The sequence below is a fragment of the Crassostrea angulata genome, chromosome 9, assembly GCF_025612915.1.
Source record: "Crassostrea angulata isolate pt1a10 chromosome 9, ASM2561291v2, whole genome shotgun sequence".
NCBI classification, from domain to species: domain Eukaryota; kingdom Metazoa; phylum Mollusca; class Bivalvia; order Ostreida; family Ostreidae; genus Magallana; species Magallana angulata.
The window spans coordinates 37,780,226-37,803,282 of record NC_069119.1 but is presented as its reverse complement, the minus strand read 5'-3'; the positions used below and the strand labels follow the sequence as shown (position 1 = coordinate 37,803,282).

Here is a 23,057-nt window from a genome sequence, read left to right as displayed (position 1 = left end):
AATGTATATTGAAAATATTTTTCCACTGATAATAAATTAAAACCCCATTTGTGTTATGAATGTAAACCTACATGTATTAAACCGCTATAAACCAGGTAAGTTTTATTTTGTGTCGGCTTACTACATCTATGCAACCTTTTTTTCAGAAGTTCCTTAGAAACACACCAAGGTGACTGACCATGGACCCAAGGAGTTGGGCCCAGGATGTGTTACGAGGTCATTTCTGTGATACCCCGGCCCCCCTATGTACTGTAATATTTGTCACATACATCTGTGTAAAGCCTGTGAGAAGGATCATCTCTCTGAGCTATCCAAAGAACACAAAGTGGTGCCATTTGAAAAGAGTGGATCTACTGCAAAATGTCCAAAACACCCTTCAAACATAAGTGTACTATACTGTAAACAATGTGATTTTCCTATCTGTGTGCAGTGTGCTTCTTCTACAGAACACAAAGGTGATGGATTTTTTGACATAGTCAAAAAACTAAAAAGCCGGAAGAAAGTTTTAGAGAATGATTTACAAAAATTAGAGGAAACAATTTCTCCTAAATATCAAGAGATTGCTGCTTACTTTTCAGTTCAGAAAGATGATCTGTCTAAAAACTCCAAGAAATTGACAGCATATATTGATAAACATGGAAAAACCTTGCACTGAGAAATCGACACAATTATACAGCAACTGAAATCTGATCTTGACGAAATGGACTCCTGGCTGTCTTTAATCAAAAGGAAGATGAAATCACACGCACAATTTCTGAAATAACACAGAACATTGCAGAACTGAAAAAATTACAGAGCTCAAAAGATGCCAGCATTATCTCTGCTTACAAATCCAGGAATGATGAATTCAGAAGATTTCCTCCTAAACTAATAGTCTCCTTACCACGTTTTACACCCCAGAAAATTAATAAAAAAGCGTTTTGATAACAGTTGTTTGGTTCTTTGTCAGAGTTATCTATCAAAACAGAAGAACATGGCTACCGAATTGATTCTCCAGGTGCTCAGTCCTCTCCTCTAAACAGACCACTCATTGATGTACCTCAGATCATTACAAAGATCAGCACCGCGTATAAGGGATATCCTAACGGTAGAAATCCAATAGCAAAGGTGTCCTGTTTGAGTGATGAAGATATATGGACTTGTGGTAATGATAATATCATAAGACTATACAACCTGCAGAGGAAACTGGTGACATCAATCCAAACTAAGTCAGGAAACCCTCCACAGGACATAACAGTGACTAAGTGTGGGGATCTAGTTTATACTGATTACAAAGATAGAAGTGTCAACATAATTAAGGTTACACAGATACAGACAGTGCTCAGACAACAGTGCTGGAAACCTCGTGGTGTCTGTAGTACCTCCTCTGGTGACCTCCTGGTTGTCATGGACAGTGATGATAATACACAAACAAAAGTTGTGTGTTACTCTGGCCCCTCAGAGAAACATAATATTCGGCATGATGACAAAAGACAAGCTCTCAATTCATCTGGTTATTACATTAAAGGGGCATGGTCACGATTTTGGTCAAAAATTATTATTTCAATTCTAAAGTTTATAATGACTCAGTAAGGCATTTTTAATAAGCAACCGAAATTTGAGTGTCATTTGTTGAGCTATAAGCGAGTTACAGAGCTTATAATTGAATGTTGAAGTTAAAATTCCCGCTTTAGACCTAAACTGAATGTGTTAATCGTTAGGAACTGTTTATTTATGCTTAAAATGAATAAGAGTATAGACAAATCATCTTGAAAAAGATTTTTATTGATATATTGAACCTATGTAAGCAAAAACAGGGCACGAGCTTTGTTTACATGACGAAGAATTATGAGCCCTGTATCTTGCTTAAAGCTCATCGCCGGGCACCCAAATTTCATTTGATCATTAGAAATGCATTCATAAAGCATTGTAAATAATAAAAACAGAAAAATAAAATTTGACCAAAATCGTGACCATGCCGCTTTAAATACATCAGTGAGAAAAGTCACAGTATGAATGACCATCTTTAAGTCCTCCTTAAAGATAGCGTAAAGGTGTTTAAAGGTAGCTTAAAGACGATCTTTAAGCCACCTTTAAGCTACCTTTAAGCTATATGTATTGCTTAAAGGTGGCTTAAAGAAAGCGTAAAGATGGCTTAAAGGCAGCTTAAAGACTATCTTTAAGCCACCTTTAAGCCACCTTTAAGAACAACTTATAGGTCCTTAATGTCCAAACTTCTTTAAGCCACCTTTAAGCCACCTTTAAACTACCTTTAAGCCACCTTTAAGCCACCTTTAAGCCATTAAAAAAAATTTAATTCAATATTGTGCTTAATTTCCAACAAAATGTATTAACTTTATGAAAGAAAAGGTATTAAAACAGTTTTTGTTCTAGAAAGAAAAATGAAAAAAAAACACCAAAAAAAACGGCCGCGGTGAGAATTGAACCCGGGACCCTTAGTTTACTAGCATCACCACACATCCTCTGAGCCACGGCAACTTACATATTTATAAGCGTTTTTATATCCCATATATCAGTGGATATTGAATCACTGTATTGAATGTGTCTAATTGAAAAGATTTTGACAAACCATTCAGTTTGTAACAATCAATTATATCTAATTTATAAATTACGTGCATGCATGTATTTAGAATGAAATACGGAACTTGGTCTTCAGTGAACAAAAATATATTATACCTAAATGGAAACCGTTAGGTTTACTATAGTAGGCTTTCTTAGTTAATAAATTTAAACCGAGTATATAAACGTAATTCATCTAATTTATATCTATAAAAATGTAAGAAAGAAAATGAAATCATTTCTTTTATTAAATACATTGATACTAATAGGGTATTTGTTCAATTTCCCGGTTTTCATGATCGCGGCGCCGTTCCAATATGTTTAAATATTTACATGTAATTGTATGTACATGATTTTTAAACTATCAATTCTATAACAAACAAAACTACCAATTACCGGTGACGTATTTACTGCATGTGGCAATTGCAAATGACTTGTACATACAATTGTATGATGTGCCAGGCCGGGTATATTTGACATATTTACCCTTATACATATATTTAAATAATCAACCCCTATTTATGATCACCGGTACATTAATTAATTAGCCTCAAGATTTTACTCTTACATACATGTATCGTTAATTTGTAGACGTAACATCTTTGAAACCCAGAGCTATGAAATAATACTTTGAAAATGAATTACAAATGTAAATTAACTTTTATTCACTAGACTTATCGTATACTCGTACATACTAAGATTCAACGCCTTTAGAAACCCTGACGTGCACCTGGGCACACGACACACCTGTTGTGTATATCTTGTATATTCTGTGTTAGTTCCAGGGGTTTTCTTAAGTTGGACAAACAATAGACTTTAATTAGATATACACAAACATGCACCTGGGGCACACGACACAACTGTTGTGTATATCTTGTATATTCTGTGTTAGTTCCAGGGGTTTTCTTAAGTTGGACAAACAATAGACTCTAATTAGATATACACAAACGAACAAAACTATGTCTAGACAAACAAAGCAGTTATATCCTGCACGATATAACAAAGGCAGTTGAGAGTCTTTTCATCTTTAACATGTATCTAGCAGATCTAGAGTTAGAAATAATGAAAATTGAAAAAAAAAATACAAACCTTAAACCGATTAACAAATTAAATCATACATTTTTGGTTCATTATCTTTATTTTGTTTAATAACCAGATGAACTGAGAGAGAGAGAGAGAGAGAGAGAGAGAGAGAGAGAGAGAGAGAGAGAGAGAGGGAGATTTTTTTCACCGATTAATTTATAATAGGAAACAAACATACTTTAATTAGTTTTATGCACATATTAAGATACAGAGACTGCGCTCATCCCTACAATAATTTTGAAACCCCCAAAAAATTATAAAGAATTTTATAACGGCAATCTGTGTCCATCGGAGCGGTGCTGATGATAGCGATCTGTGTTTAATGGAGCGACGATTAAAACCGCCTGGAACACCCCCCCCCCTTCCTTGGAAATTATATTATCACTCGGATGACCCCCTCCCATCTCTATAAAAGAGCTTTTGCATTTAATATATGTTTTTATTGTTCAGCTTGATCAATATTGACTTAAAGGCCACTTAAAGACAGTGTAAAGGCAGTGTAAAGAGAGCGTAAATGCCACTTAAAGATGCTTAAAGGTGGCTTAAAGGTAGCTTAAAGAGGTTTGGACATTAAGGACCTATAAGCACTTGCTTAAAGGTGACTTAAAGGCGGCTTAAAGGTTTATAGCCTTTAAGCTCCTTTAAGTCACCTTTAAGCCACCTTTAAGTGCTTGCTTAAAGATGGTTTTTCGCCCTGTGAGTAACCTAGATATCTGCGTGTCAGACATAGGAGCCGGTGCAGTAGTGGTGGCCAATCAAGCCGGGAAACTCCGTTTTACCTACACTGGTTCTCCCTCTACTACCAACGAATCATTTCACCCACGCGGCATCACAACAGACAGCCAGAGTCGGATCATGATAACAGACGGTTACACGTACAACCCTCGTATCCACATCCTGGATCAGGACGGACAATTCATCCGCTACACTGACAACTGTCAATTACAGAGCCCATACGGTGAAAGTGTGGACACCAGAGACAACCTCTTTGTGACCGACCACTTCACAGGCGAAGTTAAGAAAATCCAGTATTGTAAACAAAGTATTTAATAACTGTTTTAAAAACTGTTACGTAATAACTACCGGTACATGTTTGTAAAGTGACAGTGGCTGTGTGTGTATGAATCTTATACCAGCATACTGACTGTACGTATTAACCTGCAATAAATGTAAATATACTCTTTATCAACTATTACTTCACTTATTCATGTTCGCACCTTAGGGAGCATAGGGCCGCAACAATTCCTCGCCAGTGGACTCTGTTTTGGGCGACTTTCTTTAACTGGGCCCACGTTATTCCTCTCTCTTTTACTTCTGACTCCACTGATCTTTTCAAGGTTTGCCTATGTCTCCCAACCGTCCTCTTTCTCTGAGGGTTCCAGTCCAGTGCCTGTTTTGCGATTTTTTCTGTGGATGTATGGAGAATGTGGCCTATCCATCTCTCCATTTCCCCCTCTTTATTTTAATGTAGATAGGATCTTGGTTGGTCTTTTCCCGTAGGCTGTTGTTAGCTATGAAGTCTAGCCATTTGATATTAAGAATATGGCAGAGACATTTGTTGACAAAAGACTAAGGATTGTTATGAATTGTTTTCGTTACCTTCCGGGTCTCCGAACTATGGAACAGGACGACTGAGTTTACATTTGTATTAAAGATTCTTGATTGGTGTTGATGGAGAGTGCTTTTGAGTCCATATTTGGGGAGGGTGTTGAATACATGTCTTGCCTTGTTGGTATGGCTTTTAACATCGTCGTCAGCACCCCCGTCTTTGCTGACAATGCTCCCAAGATAGGTTTATTTCCGGTTTATATGATGTTCACTCCATTTAACTGGATTGGTGCATTCTGTTTGGTGTTCATTCTTATCACCTCTGTCTTTTTTATCTTTATTTTAAGGCCGGTATTTTCTACCTCTGCTGCAAGGCGCAACAATTTCTATTGCGCATGTTGTTGTTTGTGGGATGACATGTCAATGTCATCTACAAAATCCAGGTCCTCGAGGTGTTTGGTGAAGGTCCACTGGATTCCAGTCTTGTTGCCTTGTGTTGTTTCGTTCATGATCCTGTCAATTACAGTTGAAAATATTGTTGGTGAAAGAATGCAGCCCTGCCTTACTCCTGTTTCTTCTTTGAATGTATGTGTGAGTTTTCCATTGTGGATCATGTGACATGTGGCATCGTTATATAGGTTTCTAATGATGCTAATGAACTTCGGTTGTATTCCATAATGTTCAATTAGCTTTCAGATATGTTTGACCTATCCATACTGTCAAAAGCTTTTTCAAAGTCAACAAATGTAGAAAATAGTAAAGACTTCCACTCAACAGATTGCTCTTTGATGGTTCGAAGGGTGGCAATGTGGTCTGTGCATGAACTATTGCTATTTAGAAAGTAGACAATGGATATCTACCCGAGATCGCTATACTGCAAATTAGGATGCAGCTCTCAAATCAACCAAATCAACCGAATACACTATCCCCTGCCACCTATACCCAAGATCTCCATAATGCAAACGAGCAAATTATAATTATCCTTGCAGCTTTCAAATCAAACTACATGTACACTTATACACCTTTCTTGGTACATGTATATTTTTTTATATTAATCATGTATTTATTATTATTATTTATTTATTATTATTTATTTTTTATGACTGTATTGTTTTCAGTTACAATGTATCTAAAATGGAAACTATTGAAAATAGTTAAGTATGTTTAAAAATACTATGATTTAGATATCAACATTGTATAATCTAATTATATAATAATATTGTGTTGTGCATGTACTATGCCTAAATAGTAGTCAGGGTTTGATACATAGTGCACGAGGCGGCGGCGTCCTATCAACCGTCTGTTATATTATAATTATGAAAGTCTGTCTTGAAAAAAAAACAACAGCCCAATACAGTCGATAATTCTGATGAAATTAATTTATTTAGCTCCTGATTCCTATAACAATCTGGCTGTACCTATAAAGTTGTAATTTTTTTACTAACAATTAAACAGACACATCTTAATATTTTGTTGACAGTTTTTATTTTGGAAATTCCTGTGCTATAAATAGTGTTAAGGTAAGGTTTGCGGCTTGCATTTTTTAGAGGTTGTACCAAAGTTACATACCATTTTGTTCACTATACTAAAGTCTTTTTTCTCATGAAATTCAAATGAATTTTGCCCGTCCCGTTTTATAACTACAAAAGGTCAAAGTTCATGAATTCCAATTTTCATTTTGATGAAATGTAAACAATTTCGTGAAAATATGTACAGTTTATATGTGACTATAATGGGGGTTATTCATGGTTAAAATGTTCGAAAATAATATCACTAGTACTATTAATATCATGATTCATTTTTATTGATTTCTGATGAACTATCCAAAAATAGAATAAAATGCAACAAAAGTCTTAATTTGGACTACTATTATGTAAACGAAAACATCTTATTTGAAACCTTTCCAAGTCCACCGATTTCAGGAAAAACGCATCTTAGAATATGTGTAACCTGATGTTTCTAAAACACTATTCAAAACCATATGATGCGGATTTCGTTTTCGTGGAAATTGATAAAATGCTTGTGTCCTCTTATTTTTTCATTGAAACTAAAAAAAACCGCGAAATTTAAAAAAAAAATGAAATCAATTATGACGTCATATAAATTTTGACGTCATAACTGAAATAAAGGGTAGTTGGTGTTACGTCACAATGAAAATGTGTTAGTTCTCCCTGTAACCGCAAACCTTACCTTAAATCAAAACAGTAGAGGAAGGTAGATCCTGCAAACACATTTTATTTAGTCTTCTGATTTCTATAATACACTGTTTTTTCCTATCAGAAGTACGTGTATTTAATACAAATTTAATATCAAACTGATTAAATACAAAGAAAAACAACCAATTTCCACAATATAGAATTATATTTAAATTCACCAAGTATTGTTCCTTCTTTTTCTTACGAACATTAATTGTAATTCACAGTTCCGTTGAAACTGACAGGACTGAAATCTACATGTACAAACCCACGTTATCGATTGGTTGAAACCTTCAGCAACCTAGCAAAAATCATGGACTGCACGAAATAATCATGATGATGTCAGACGCAAATTCCCATAGAATCGATTTGGCTGTTTCTTTTAGCTAACGTAATGATGTACATTAACAGTCATTACGTTAAATTTTCTTACTTTTTACGATCAATCACAGGGGCCAAGCCCGTGTTATCATTAATTTCAATATAACCATAAATAAAGAAAGGGGTCGAACTCTGACCCAGATAAAAAAACTACCAGGTCACTTCAAAAGCCTAATAAATTAAATAATTTTTAAAACACTCGCAATAGGCATGTATTTTTCATAAAAGTAATGTCTGAGATACACTCATGCCGAATTTCAAGTTGATGGGTCTTGCAATAGCGGAGGATAGAGGATATCTATATTGTGTGATTTCATATTTGCTTTATCGAACGAGTTGAAATGGTGTATATATTCGTGAGGCTTGCCGAGCGAATATAACCATTTCAACGAGTTGGATAAAGCAAATATATAACATCACACAATTATAGATGTTCTATTTATCTCATACAATTTGATTTATATTATGAAGCTTTTGAGACAGTCCCTTATATGACCAGAATTGATTTTTCAAAGATCAAAGACGATGATGCAACGCGTTGTGTTATGCGGTTACTGCGACTTTGCGCAATACAATTTAGTACGTCATTTCTGATATACATCTAACTGTTTTGATGTAAAGTTTCACTGAAATAAACCTTGAAATATTTTTTTTAGCTCTAAATAATTTTTCTTAGAGCTTATTTACTTGATTAAATAGAAATACTGATCAGAAGAATTGAATAATCAAGTTTGTTAACATACACAAAGTTGGGAATGCTCATTAGTTTGAATTGACTCGAACGAGGAACAGTTGTCCTTCCGACGCCTGTGCTACGCAGTTATGTGTTTTTCTTCATATTTGAATATAATTTTTTGACAATTATTTCATTCATTTAATATCATTTTTGTAGTAGATATAGTTATTTTGAAAGTACAAGCACGATAAAGCAAATCTTCGAAATTAGGTCACTGAAGCGTTGAAGCGAGGGGCTGTGTCAAAAATAGTTCGGACCGGAAGTATTTGATAAAGCATTACCCGTTTGATATAGCAAAGATTTATCACACAGGTAATATGCACCACACGTATGAGATAAACGTCATCATTCTATGACAACAGCAGTATTGCAAGAAGTCGAGAAACATTCGCACTAATCTTTTAAAATCTTACATCAAACGTATGCTACTTACATACAAAAACTCCGATAAAATTCCTGTAATACTCTCCATACTGATCTTTTATTCTGCAACCACATTGACTTCTGACAGGGCCGGTCATTTTTACGTCTTAGAGAAAGACTAATTCTAATTGGTACATCAGGAATATTAACCAATGAAACTGAGTTTAACATTAGCTATCACAATGGCCGGTCTGGTCAGAAGTTGATGTGGCTACAGAATAAAGTTCAGTTTTGAGAGTAGTTAAGGAATTTTATCGGAACAAGAGCGAACTTTTTGTCACTTATAACTATTGGAGAGATACATCTTCGGTGAAAATATTTTGTTTGTTCACGCAGTCGCTCAATGTTTCCTTAAAGAAAAAGTGCCTCCAAACAAGCTGTTTTATGCTAAAAATGAGAAAATGGCGGGAAAAGGTAAACTTTATGATGTCATATTTTAAAATTGTGGGCATTAAAATCAAAATGAAAAAAAAATTCAAATGTATATTTGTACAGATAAAATAAAGAATTACAGTAGAATGACAATGTTCATTTTAGGGGGCCATTTTCGGCTCAAACCATATATAGTCCTTTGAATTATACAATTTTCACGAGCGCTAGTTTTACAATATATTACATCAGAAGTTACCTTAAATTGCAGGCCAGTTATACTTTATTTCAGTGTCTTTAAGTAACAAAAGGTCTCCTGTATAAGAGGCGGTACAGACATTTGTGATAGCTTGATAAGTACATGCACCTTATTGGCAGAGCAAATCATAACGATCGATATTTTATTTTACTCTCCACTCATTTCATTTTATTTATTCTCATATTGTATAAAACAACATAGAGAAAATATACGATACATACAATATTATACAAAAGCAAGAGTGTATACTGTACTCATCAACCTGGAGAGTTGACTCTCTTATTAATAATATTGATAAATTTACATAGGTTATAAATAACAGCTAATTTGTTACATGAAAATAATTCAAAAAATTTGAAAGCATTTGGTCGTCTAAAATACATTAATGGTAAATAAGCTTTTCTATATTCTTTAAATTCCGGACATATCATAATATAGTGATATTCGTCGCCAATGTTATTTTTACATAAATTACAAAATCGTTGATTTCTGGGTACATTGTTCCATCTGCCTGTCTCAATTGGCAGTTTATGGTTGCTTGTTCTAAATCTAACTGATGTAGTAATGTTATTTATATACGCACCAAAGTTTATATAATTTCTAGGTACAAAAATGTTATTAGTAAACAAGTTATAGATCAATCCTTTACTAGATGCGTTACAATCAGAGACCCATTTTTGTTGAAATTGGTCAATCAAAGTTTGCTTAACAACATTTAAAATCCATTTTTCATTTTCTTCATTATGCGTCAACCAGACATAGCTTAGACCACATTCATGTAAGATATTCTGTATACATTCAACCCATTTGAAATTATAATTGTTGATTTGTGTTAGGCTATGTAAAAAATTATACAATATATATGACAATTTTGATTCTTTACCTTTCAACAATCTTATCCAAAAATTCAACATTCTAATTTTTACTTTCACACACAATGGATATCTAGCAAGTTCACCGTAGATCATAAAATTTGGTGTGGACGTCTTAAGACTAAGTACAAGTTTACAAAATTTAAGATGCAATTTTTCAATGATACATAAATTTTCAAAACCCCACAATTCAGAACCATACAGTAAAATTGGAACAACCATTTTATCGAACATATCAAGTTGACAATCAATCGATAGATTTAATTCTCTTGACTTTTTAATTGTTGCGTACATAGCTCTGGTAGCTCTCGTTACTACATATTTCCTAGTACTGTAGAAAGAGCCTGTTCTTGAAGATATAACTCCTAAATATTTAAATTCCTTGACGATTTCTATTTCGTTACCATTGTATAGAAATGATTCATTTGAGGTTTGTCTACCTTTACCAAAAATAATAATGTTAGTTTTCTCAACATTCACTTGAAATTTCCATTTTTCACAGTACGTTTGAAATCAATGAAGCTGATATTGTAGATCATCTACGGTTTCGGACATCAGCACAGTGTCGTCTGCATACAACATAATCATAATTCTAAGATAACAATTTAAATTTTGTTCAATTTCTTCAGACAGGCTTTTCAGTCCTGTGACATTTTCATGTGATAAAAAATCTTCAAGATCATTAAGATATAATGCAAAAAGAAACGGGGATAAGTTTTCTTCCTGACGGACACCATTCCGACAAGGGAAATATTCGGAAAAATCATATTATAAAATATTCTTGATCTACAGCCATTATACATTTTGACAACAACCCTTAAACAGTTCCCTTTAATTTGATATTCAATAAGTTTTTTTCCATAATCCTATTCTCCACACTTTATCGAATGCAGCTTTAAAATCAATAAAAGCACAGAAGAGTTTCTTTTTCTTGAGTGAAGAAAGTTCAATCAGGGAGTAAAGAACAAACATATTGTCAATTGTAGAATAATTTTCTCTAAAACCACTCTGATTTTCCCTGATACGATTAACATTATCAGCAAAAGTAGTTAACCTTCTGCACAATACAGAAGTAAAAAACTTTCCTAGACAGCTCAAAAGAGTAATCGGACGGTAATTTTGTGGGTCAGCATAACTACCCTTTTTCTTATGTATTGGTTTTATGTTCCCGACCAGCCAGGCTTCCGGAATAATACCAGTATCAAACACTAAATTAAAACGTTTTACATATAATGGTATCATGATATTAATGGATGTCTTAATATATTCATTAACAACAGTATCTGGTCCCGGCGATTTGTTATTTTTAATAGTTTTAACAACCTCAAGAATTTCGGCCGCAGTAACTGGGTCATTGAGCAAAGAGTTACAAAATGTATCTTCGCATCTATGATTGAAAGAAGAATAGTCTAATTCAATATCTAAATCATGTTCGTTCGCGTTAACAGTTTTAAAATAGTCATAAAAATCTACTATATTAATATCGTTAGATTCGTTACTGCTTTTATCATTCACGAGTTTCCAGTATTCTCTTGGATTTGAACTTCTTAATGCTTTAATGTTACGCTGTAGGTTATTTCTATAAACTTTGTAAGATTTATTTAATATGCGCTTATATTTTTTCTGTGCTCCTTGCAGTTCGGATTTAAACACGCTGGTTCCATATAACTTGAATTTGCGTCTAATTTTCCTACAATATTTTCTTGCTATAAAACAATCCGCATTAAACCATTGTTTTGTTTTGCTATTTCTAACCGAAGTTTTATTGCGCGGTAAAAATGTTCCAAAAGTGATTTTGGCTGAGGATAATAGTACATCAGCTAAACTATTGAACAAAGAATCTACATCTTCCTTCTGTATTTCGACAGAGTCGCGTACTTTATCATCTATGGTTTGTTCAATTCTTAATAAATTTAATGTATTTATATTTTGGCAAAACTCGTTCGACTTGGTTGGATCCCATGATCTAATTTTTTGTGTAGGATTAACATGATATGATATATCCTTATGATTTTCGTTATTTAACATTTCACAGCTTAAGTCAATGGCATGTGGATATCAGAGTACAAACAATAAAAATCTAATACTTCAAAATGTTTAACAAACGTAAAAAAATCTGCATTACAAATAAAATAGTCAACAACACCTGATCTTGTAGTGGTGAAATTCCCACTATCTGCATCTCCGTTAACTCTTCCATTCATTATATATAAACTATTTGTTTTACAAAAATTCAACAGCTGATTTCCAAAAAAATTTGTTTTTTTATCACAACTTTTTCTATCAATATTAATGTTGAAAATATTCAATTTGTTTACATCAGTTAGGATATCACACTCTGTGTCAATCGATACCTCAAAATTTGACAAATCACTTTCCTCAAAAAAAATCTTTCTTGTCAGATACTCTGGCGTTGTTAAACACACATAGTCAAACTGAGATATTAAATTTAAGTACTCAAGTTCTATTTCGTTAAATGCTTCTGATGAACTATAATTTGAACATTGAGGTGGGATGTATACAAAACCAAATAAAACATCATTCTCACAATCAAACAATTCACCCTTAACCCTAAACCAATAAACATATTTACATTCTGTTTCTATAGACGTAATACATTAAGATAAGTTTTCACGGCACCCGACGACGATACCACCCGACCGGATTCGCGCACACACCTGTCTATTTTTCGCAAACAATACGTAATTGTCCAGTTCGATGGTTTCCAGGTCGTCTGTTTTTGTTTCGGTGAAGCACAATAGATCATAACGGTTCACTAGTTCTATGAATTCTGGATAGTTGAGACGTCTGTTGATACCGCAGACGTTTATGGATAATAGTTTGAGACTATTTTCAGAATATTGTGGATTAACATTGTTGGAAACATCAGTCTGAGAATAGTTAAGAGAGTCGGTGTCATAGAAATTATGCTGGTCATCAATCGCGTTTTCATCGCGCCCTCCACGGTTTCCCTATATCCGCTGTCCTCTGCCTCCTCGACCTCCGCCCCTGGGTCTTGGTGTGAACGTCGGTGCCGCTGCTGATAGCCGTCTCGATTCGGTGGGCCCAGAACGTGTCGGAGGATCTAGTTGTGGGTTGTTTGTGTCATCTTGGGGTGGGGGTGTGAATAATTCGCCATCGATGTAAAGTTTGTCGTATATGAGTTGGGCCCGCTTCTGCTGTCTTTTTGCTGATTTATAGTAAGGATCGAGTAATTTTCTCTTCTCATTTGTTTCACGCGGAAACTGTTCGTTAATTCCATAATTTCTGTTTTGTTCTCCTTTTAACTTAGTAAAGGCTGCTTTCCGCACTAGTTCCCGTTCCTTAAATTGAACAAACTTCGCAACGATAGGTCTCGTTTTTCCGTGCACCCTGCGCCCCATTTTATGAACTCGATGGAATTCTACGGTGTGTCTTAGGTCTAACTTTTCTGCAATGAACTCTTTTAACTTGTCTTCACAATTTTCGTTATCTGTTTCGGCAATTCCATGAAAGATTAAATTGTCTCTCATGCTCTGTGACTGTAGGTCGACATGTCGTTCATTCAAATCATTTATTTCACAACTTAGTTTTTGCAATTGGGCAGAAAGATTGGCGTTAGTTGTTTCAAGAGTTTGTATGCTCTGTAATTTTGTTTTAATTTCTGAATTATTTTTTTCACTCTCATCTAATTTTTCGCTAGTGAATTTTACACTTTTTTCCAGCTCATGCACAGTTTTTTTTCAGTTCATTTACATCATTGGTGACAGCGGTCATCTTATTCTCATGATCAAATGAGTTGATTTTGGTTTCGATATTGTCGAGTTTGTTCAATTTTTGGAACACAAGATCTAATTTTTTAGCAAGATTGTCGATTTTTGATTCATATTGGCTGTCCGTATGCGCTATGAATCCAACGGGCTGGGCTACAGACGGGTTTTGGGGTTGATAACCAACAGGGGATACATTATAGTTCATAGCATGCATTGGATTCATTGTTGTGATCGAGCTAATCGGTGTCGAAAAGCAAACTTTTAAATCTCTCGCCACTTCAGTGAAAATGCTATCGTATCGTTACTGTTACACCCTGAGAAGTACTCAGTACATTGACTTTGTTATGATTTCCATCGTCACTACTTACATTTGCGTCTCTCTTCTTTTTTTCCCTTTGTTTGGTTTTTTGTTGCCCTTTCCTTGACTTTTAGGATTCATAGAAACACATAGTTGTTCTCAGCAATTAAAATAAAACCGATTTTCCGTAGAAAAACACAAAAATATTAAGGCCCAAATTTTCGTGACTATACACTCTCGCACATGCGCAACCTCAAATGAGGTTCAATTGGTAGGTTTGCGACAATGTAGGCAAACATTGCGAGGTCGGATTTTTTTTTTTTTTTTTTTTTTTACAAATTTGAAATATTTATAGATTATATTCAAAAGAAACAATAATTACTAGTATTAAAGAAGGTGTTGCAGTTCCTATGCTAATTTAATTTCTCTTAAGGAGTTTCAGATAAAATGGAAGAGTTAAAGTTACAGAATTTGATGTAATTCCTTTTTTGCTAGCAACGTTGTACTATATAAAACAGGGTAGAATTTTATACAGAAAGTTGATATTAACTTTTATAAGAACATTATATTGAATTGAAAATAGTTACACAGACAAAAGTGGCAGAATTCACCCTTAATAAAAGAGGAATCCTCATTGTTCAAAAAGACTTCCTCCTTGAAACAAAATTAATTTATTCTTAAAGTTTAGATTAGGACAATTTCTCAAAAATGCCATTTCCGTTTTTTGTTTCATAGAGGCATATTTTTAAAAAATCTAACTTTTGGGGAAAAATCATTAATACCTTTGAAATGTATGAACCCTTTGTTAAATTCCCCATCTAAAGGTCACTTCTAGGTTAGACGAGTGGTAACTTAGAGAGAATAGGAAGTGATTATGACCGATTTTTAGCTCACCTAAGCCAAAGGCTCAAGTGAGCTTTTCTGATCACAATTTGTCCGTTGTCTGTCGTCGTCGTCGTCGTTGTCGTCGTCGTTGTTAACTTTTCACATTTTCATCTTCTTCTCAAGAACCACTGGGCAGATTTCAACCAAATTTGGCACAGAGCACCACTAGGTAAAGATGATTCAAGTTTCTTCAAATGAAGTGCCACGCCCTCTTTAAAGGGGAGATAATTGAGAATTATTGAAAATTTGTTGGTGTTTTTCAAAAATCTTCTTCTCAAAAACTATTCGGCCTGAAAAGCTTAAACTTGTGTGGAGGCATCATCAAGTAGTGTAGATTCAAGTTTGTTCAAATCATGGTCCCCGGGGGTAGGGTGGGGCCACAAACGGGGGATCAATTTTTACATAGGAATATATAGAGGGAATCTTTAAAAATCTTCTTCTAAAAAACTATCAGGCCAGAAAAGCTCAAATTAAAATGGAAGCATCCTCAGGAAGTGTAGATTCAGGTTTGTTCAAATCATGGTCCCCGGGGGTAGGATGGGGCCACAATAGGGGGATCAATTTTTACATAGGAATATATAGAGAAAACCTTTAAAAATCTTCTTCTAAAAAACTATTAGGCCAGGAAAGCTCAACTTTGAGTGGAAGCATCCTCAGATAGTGTAGATTCAAGTTTGTTCAAATCATGGTCCCCTGCGGTAGGGTTGGGCCACAATAGGGGGATCATGTTTTATATAGGAATATATAGAGAAAATCTTTTAAAATCTTCTTCTCAAAAACAATTAGGCCAGAAAAACTCAAATTAAAACGGAAGCATCCTCAGGAAGTGTAGATTCAAGTTTGTTCAAATCATGGTCCCCGGGGGGAGGGTGGGGCCACAATAGGGGAATCATGTTTTACATTGGAATATATAGAGAAAATATTTTAAAATCTTCTTCTCAAAAACTATTAGGCCAGAAAAGCTCAATTTAAAATGGAAGCATCCTCAGGTAGTGTAGATTAAAGTTTGTTCAAATCATGATCCCAGGGAGTAGGGTGGGGCCACAATTGGGGGATCAAGTTTTACATAGGAATATATAGAGAAAATTTTTAATTAAAAATCTTCTTCTCAAAAACTATTAGGCCAGAAAAGCTCAATTTAAAATGGAAGCATTCTCAGGTAGTGTAGATTCAAGTTTGTTCAAATCATGGTCCCCAGGGGTAGGGTGGGGCCACAATTTGGGGATCAATTTTTAAATAGGAATATATAAAGAAAATCTTTAAAAATCTTCCTCTCAAAATCTATTAGACCAGAAAAGCTCAAATTAAAATGGAAGCATCCTCAGGAAGTGTAGATTCAAGTTTGTTTAAATCATGGTCCCCGGGGGTAGGGTGGGGCCACAATTGTGGAATAAATTTTTAGATAGGAATGTATTGAGAAAATCTTTTTAAAAAATTCTTTTAAAAACTATTTGGCCAAGAAAGCTCAAATTGGCGTGTAACCATCCTCAGATAATGTAGATTCAAGTTCGTTCAAATCATGGTCCCTGGGGGTAGGGCGGGGCCACAATGGAGGATACTTTTTTATATAGAGAGAAAATCTTTAAAAGTCTTCTTCTCAAAAACTATTAGGCCAGGAAAGCCCAAATTTGAGTAGAAGCCACAATGGGGGATGAATTTTTACTTAGGTCTATATAGAGAAAATCTTTAAAAATCTTCTTTTTAAAGACTATTTGGCCAGAAAAACTTAAACTTGTGTAGAGGCATCCTCGGGTAGTGTAAATTCAAGTTTGCAAAATCACAGTCCCTAGTGGTAGGGCGGGACCGTGATGGCGGTTTGAATTTTTACATAGGAATTTATAGAGAAAATCTTTATAAATATTTTGGGAAGGTTTTCGGTCTAAAACTCAGTACTTAGTGTGAAAGTACAGGTTATACAGATTTAAGTTTGATGAAACCATGATTCCCTACAGAAAAGTTGGGCCACGAAAAAGGGGGGAGGGGGGGTTATATAGGAATAGAGAAAAATCTTCTTACAGGTACAACAACAAAAGGGGCTTGGTATTTACTCAAAAATAAGAGGTGGATAATTTTTTATTAGCAAGATCTACTGTACTCAGTTGTCAAGATATTTTGATAATGTAATGCTAATTTGATCAGAATTAAGGCAATTGTTGCTCAGGTGAGCGATGTGGCCCCTGGGCCTCTTGTTTTGGATAGGGATTAAGAATGTCAGAATAAAGTTATTTAAACGCTTGTCAATGTAATATTTTGCATGCGTGCTTAATTTTTTTCAAGATTTCTTGCTGTGTCCGTGTGAAGTCCCCTTTATAAACTTGAATTATAAACATTCATAGGATTTCAAAACAATGTATACGCATATACATGTATTTATGTAGAAAGTTGATTTTGCCCCCTTTTTTATGATATAAGCGGGTACGCCGATTTCAGAAATACATGAACAGGCTGTTAAAAGCTAAATAAAAAAAATTATTTTAAAAATATGTATCAGTAATGAAGCAGTATGTTAATGAAAATATGTACGGATATATTTGTTCAATCGTTTTATCTGGACTTGGCGTTTATCTACATGTAGATACTATAGAAACATGCAATGATTATAAATACAACTCTGACGGTTTTGAAGAGCCTCAATCAGACATTTCCATGTAACTCCATAGAATGATACTTGGAACACGCTGGGCAATTGAAATCCATACATGTTAACACCAAAATACAGACTACATGGCCATATATGTTAACACCAAAATACAGAATACATGGCCATCTTCCTAACTGTATTTGGTAGTTGCCGTGTTCGATAGAAATAAGTGTAAAATGTTTGTGTATCACTGTATTTTGCCAATAAACGGAACATACCCGTGTAAATGTAGTCGTCTACGTAATGTGTCTATATTTAGATATGACTCTTCAAGCGATACGGATATTTAAAGGTCGCGCCTTTTCACGTTAGGGAATTTTGCAACACTCTCTTTTCAGAAGGATACAATTAGCTTATCTATTTTGTACTTCCTTAATTCTCTCACAGAGTCCCCAGAAAGAGGGTAATGGTACAACTACATGTAATATGTTTTACGGTGCTACCGTTCTGGCGAGCGCAGCAAGAATTGCAAATACCTTGCATCATTGTCAACTTATAGTTCTATTTAGGTATCAACGAACGTCAAAGAATTTTTGAGAGAGTATTGCTCTACAATAAGTATGCCAAAGGTACTAATTTTAATGGTTATGATACAGCGCAACCCACTAGAGAGAGAGAGAGAGAGAGAGAGAGAGAGAGAGAGAGAGAGAGAGAGAGAGAGAGAGAGAGAGAGAGACCGGTACCTGTTTGTAGGTGTGTAATTTCCCACTTTTAAATAATGGTGTAAGTATATGCAATATCTACATAATTTTTTAACTGTTTTTTTTTTCATTTTATTCCTTTTTATTTAGTTCAAAATGTCTTATTGTTTATTTCCTCCCTACTCATATACTTACAGTACCTGCCTACTGTACATCCATGCACAATTAGCTTAAAAATGGATCGATATGACAGTAAAGTATGGCTCTTGCTAGTATATATATATAAAATCACTATATTAAAATAATTCAAAACAAATCATATGTCAATGAGGCAGGTATCGCAGTCTATACTAAAATAGCCAGTACAATCATTACAGATATTTGATCCACCTCTACATTTATCGCGGGAAATATAGCGCGAGTGCACTGTGACGTCATCCATGACTTTGTTCGTCTTTGTTTACGTTTCTCGACTCATTACGTAGGTATGGAAGCATGTAACAAATCTTTTGAGTCTCGCCAAAACATATACGGTACTCAAAACGTGTCTTCAAACTTTAAGTCACTGTAAATTACGAGTTAAAAGTCGGCCATTTTTGGCATAGCACCACGGGGGAAAACATTAGAGAGCATAATGGGACGTAGACAAAAAATTTTTTTTGATGAACTGTAGGTTTAGCTCGTTCTTTTTCCCGCGCACACTGGTTCTTAGAGCTCGCTTCGCTCGTCGGCGCTGCTAATATGTTTTACGGTGCTACCGTTCTGGCGAGCGCAGCAAGAATTATACACATACCTTGCTGCGCTCGCTATTATCATGATTATTGGTGCGAGCAGGTCCATTCGTAGTTTATTGCCAACATCTTTTGGAGTGGTTCATCAAAAATGAAAGTAGGATTTTTACAAAATCAATTTCAAGAAAATTACCGATTTTAAACAATCGGATATCATCTCACATGAGTTGTTACAAGTATAGTCAGTATTGTGGTGCATGTATTTCGTTTAAGTTTATTGCCAAAATAAAGAGTACGCCCGTCTTACATAATAAAACACCCCCGTCAATCCACCAATTATTTACGTACATAAATAAATCATGTGATAGGAAGTAAAAATACAGCACCAATCGCAACTTCTCGGGCCTTTCCGGCAAGCTCGGAAAAACACCCAGAATGTATTAACACCGGATGTTAGAATTTTATACAAAATGGAGTCGCTTCCCATTAAAATAAGTATCGGCTAGACAGTCTTGTATGTCGCTTCTGTGTTATATTTTAGTGTGTATCGTTTAGTTCAATAAAGTATAGCTCACATCTCAACAGATCGTAAAATGTGTTCTATTTATTTCAAGTTTTACAAAAAGGGGGTTGTCATGGACGCCTAGGTAATACATTCGAGGTGTTTTTCCGAGCTTGCAGGAAAGGCCCGAGAAGTTGCGATGGAATGCAGCACAACAAGCGCCATGTAGAAACGTTGAATGTTAAGGTTTGTTCTCATAGTTTTTTATATCATTAACTGACGTTTATGTGGAAAGAACAAGTCTTTATAATTGTTATTAAATGTACGTTTAAAACAACTGAAATTATCTGTAATATCGCCAATATTCTTGACCTTATTGGTTTTGGTTATAATTTAATAAAAGCGCGCAATTGATATAATTTACGTTTGCCCGGGGGGAGGGGTTGGGGGTTCCGAGGCATATTTATTGAAATTTTATTCTGTAAATTGAAGAAATTTTAATTTCCCAGAAGGAAAATGGTGTACAAAGGACACCAAACCTACATCAAGATCTGCGCATTTAATAAACATTTGATAAGATGATTAATCTTTGTTGGATCTTTTGAGAGACTATTAATATTCTTCCAAACAGGATATTTCTGGAAAACTTGCTTAAATATAAATGGATGTTAGATTTTGATCATTTTTTAAAATAGGAAGCAATAGATTTTGCATAATATTTTTTCGTAATAGAAACAGGCCAAGACCTACATGTGTGACTAATCTAAACCTAAATGTATTAATCGCTTCAACTAGTGATTTTTTTTGTGTTGACTCAATTCATTCAGGTGTTCATTTTTTCAAATTGCAGAACTTTCTTAGAAACGCTTGCAGGTGACCGATTATGGCCACACGAACTTGGGCCCAGGATGTGCTACGGTGTCGTCTCTGTGAGACCCCGGGCCCCCCTATGTACTGTGACATTTGTCACATACATCTGTATATTTACATTCTACTGTGTTTTTTCATTAAATTCTGTGATCTTCAAATGCCTCTAAATGCAACAAGTAGTCAAAGGTCAAATTGACGAGTTTTATTATGACGTCACAAACGTTGAACGCTGTAAACTGCAACGTCACAAGCGGAAATCAAAGTTCACACTTGTGGCTGTTACTGTTGCTCTTCCATTAGTATTAACTTACCCTTAGGATAAGATAGGAATTTTAAGGTATGAATCACATTTGCAGACAAGGCAAGAAGTTAAAAAAAATGTAAATATAAGCATTAAATCATGATTTTTTGAAGTATACACTCTCATAACTGCAGCGGTGTGTGCATACAAATTTTCATAACGCGCTAACGCGCATTACTCAATTTGTATGCACACACCGCTGCAGTTATGAGAGTGTATACTTCAAAAAATCATGATTCAATGCTATAGTAAAGCCTGTGTGGGGGAACATCTCTCAGATTTATCAAAAGAACACGAAGTTGTGCCATTTGAAAAGCGTGGAGCTACTGCAAAATGTCCAAAACACCCTTCAAACATCAGTGTACTTTACTGTGAACAATGTGACATTCCTATCTGTGTGCAGTGTGCTTCTTCTAAAGAACACAAAGGTCATGAATTTGTTGACATTGCCAAATCACTAGAACTTCAAAAGAAAGTCTTAGAGAAAGATTTACAAGAATTAGAAAAATCAATTTATCCTAAATATCAAGAAATAGCCGTTAGCTTCCCAGTTCAGAGAGCTGATCTGTCTCAAAACTCTAGGAAAATAACCACAGCTTTTGACAAACATGGAGAAGACTTGCACAGAGAAATAGACATTACTAACCAGAAAATGAAATCAGACTTTAATGAAAAGGACTCCAAATACCTGGCCGTCCTAAATAAACAAGAGGATGAAATCAAACGCACCATTTCTGAAATCACCACGAGCATTGCTGAACTAAAGATACTACTAAACTCCAATGATGTCAGCATTGTCTCTGCCTATAAATCCAGGAATGATAAATTCAAAAGATTGCCTCCAAAACTCATAGTTACCTTACCAAGTTTTACCCCTCAGAAGATCAACAAAGAACAGCTTTATCAACAGTTTGGTTCTCTGTCTGCGTTATCTATCGAAACAGAAGAACATGGCTACACCATGGAATCCCCCGGTGCTGAGTCCTCTCTTCCGAACAGACCGCTCATTGATGTACCACGGATAATTACGGAAATCAGCACTGAGTTTAAGGGATACCCTAATGGAAAAAACCCAATAACTAGTGTGACCTGTCTGAGTGATGAAGATATATGGACTGGTGGTAATGATCATATTATAAGACTCTATAATCTCTTGGGAAAACCAGTGAAGTCAATCCAAACCAAGTCAGGGAACGGTCCACAGGACATAGCAGTGACAAGGAGTGGGGATCTAGTTTATACTGATTACTTTAATGGAACTGTGAACATAGTGAAGAATACACAGATACAGCCAGTGATCAGACTACAGGGTTGGAACCCTCGCAGCGTCTGTAGTACCTCCTCTGGTGACCTCCTGGTTGTCATGAACACTGATGATAAACAATCAAAAGTTGTGCGTTACTCTGGCTCCACAGAGAAACTATGTATTCAATTCAATGACAATGGACGGCCTCTCTATTCATCTGGTTATTACATCAGTGAAAACAGGAACCTAGATATCTGTGTGTCAGACTTAAAAGCCCGTGCAGTAGTGGTGGTCAACCAGGCCGGAAAACTCCGGTTTACCTACACTGGTCCTCCCTCTACTACCAAGGAATCATTTGGTCCAGGCGGCATCACAACAGACAGTCAGGGTCGGATCCTGACCGCAGACTTTCACAACCACCGTATCCACATCCTGGATCAGGACGGACAGTTCCTCCGCTACATTGACAACTTTCGCTTACAGGGTCCATATGCTTTATGTGTGGACACCAGAGACAACCTCTTTGTGGGTGAGATAGCAACGGGAAACGTGAAAAAAATCCAATATTGCATGTAAACAAACTTTAAATAATATGTAATGAAATACATACATGTACATCTCTAAACAGTGACAGAGTGACTCTGTGTGTGAATAAGTGTATATACCTTATACATGTTATACCAACACTACTGACTATTAACCTGTAATAAATGTTAATAAACTCTTTTTCAGTTATTTAAACAATAAAATGCTGTCTTTGTTTAT

General features: G+C 35.2%; 1 protein-coding gene and 1 pseudogene across 1 annotated transcript; one reads left to right on the top strand and one right to left on the bottom strand.

Annotated features, from left to right (window-relative positions):
* LOC128163002 (uncharacterized) overlaps window positions 1-23,057 on the bottom strand; it is a 206,920-nt pseudogene that overhangs the window by 67,798 nt on the left and 116,065 nt on the right.
* LOC128163014 (uncharacterized) lies at window positions 20,022-23,018 on the top strand. Its single transcript, XM_052826474.1, has 3 exons — window positions 20,022-20,121; window positions 20,726-20,855; window positions 21,295-23,018. Exons 2-3 carry the CDS (start codon window positions 20,759-20,761, stop codon window positions 22,866-22,868), a joined length of 1,671 nt encoding a protein of 556 aa, XP_052682434.1. The 5' UTR covers window positions 20,022-20,121; window positions 20,726-20,758; the 3' UTR covers window positions 22,869-23,018.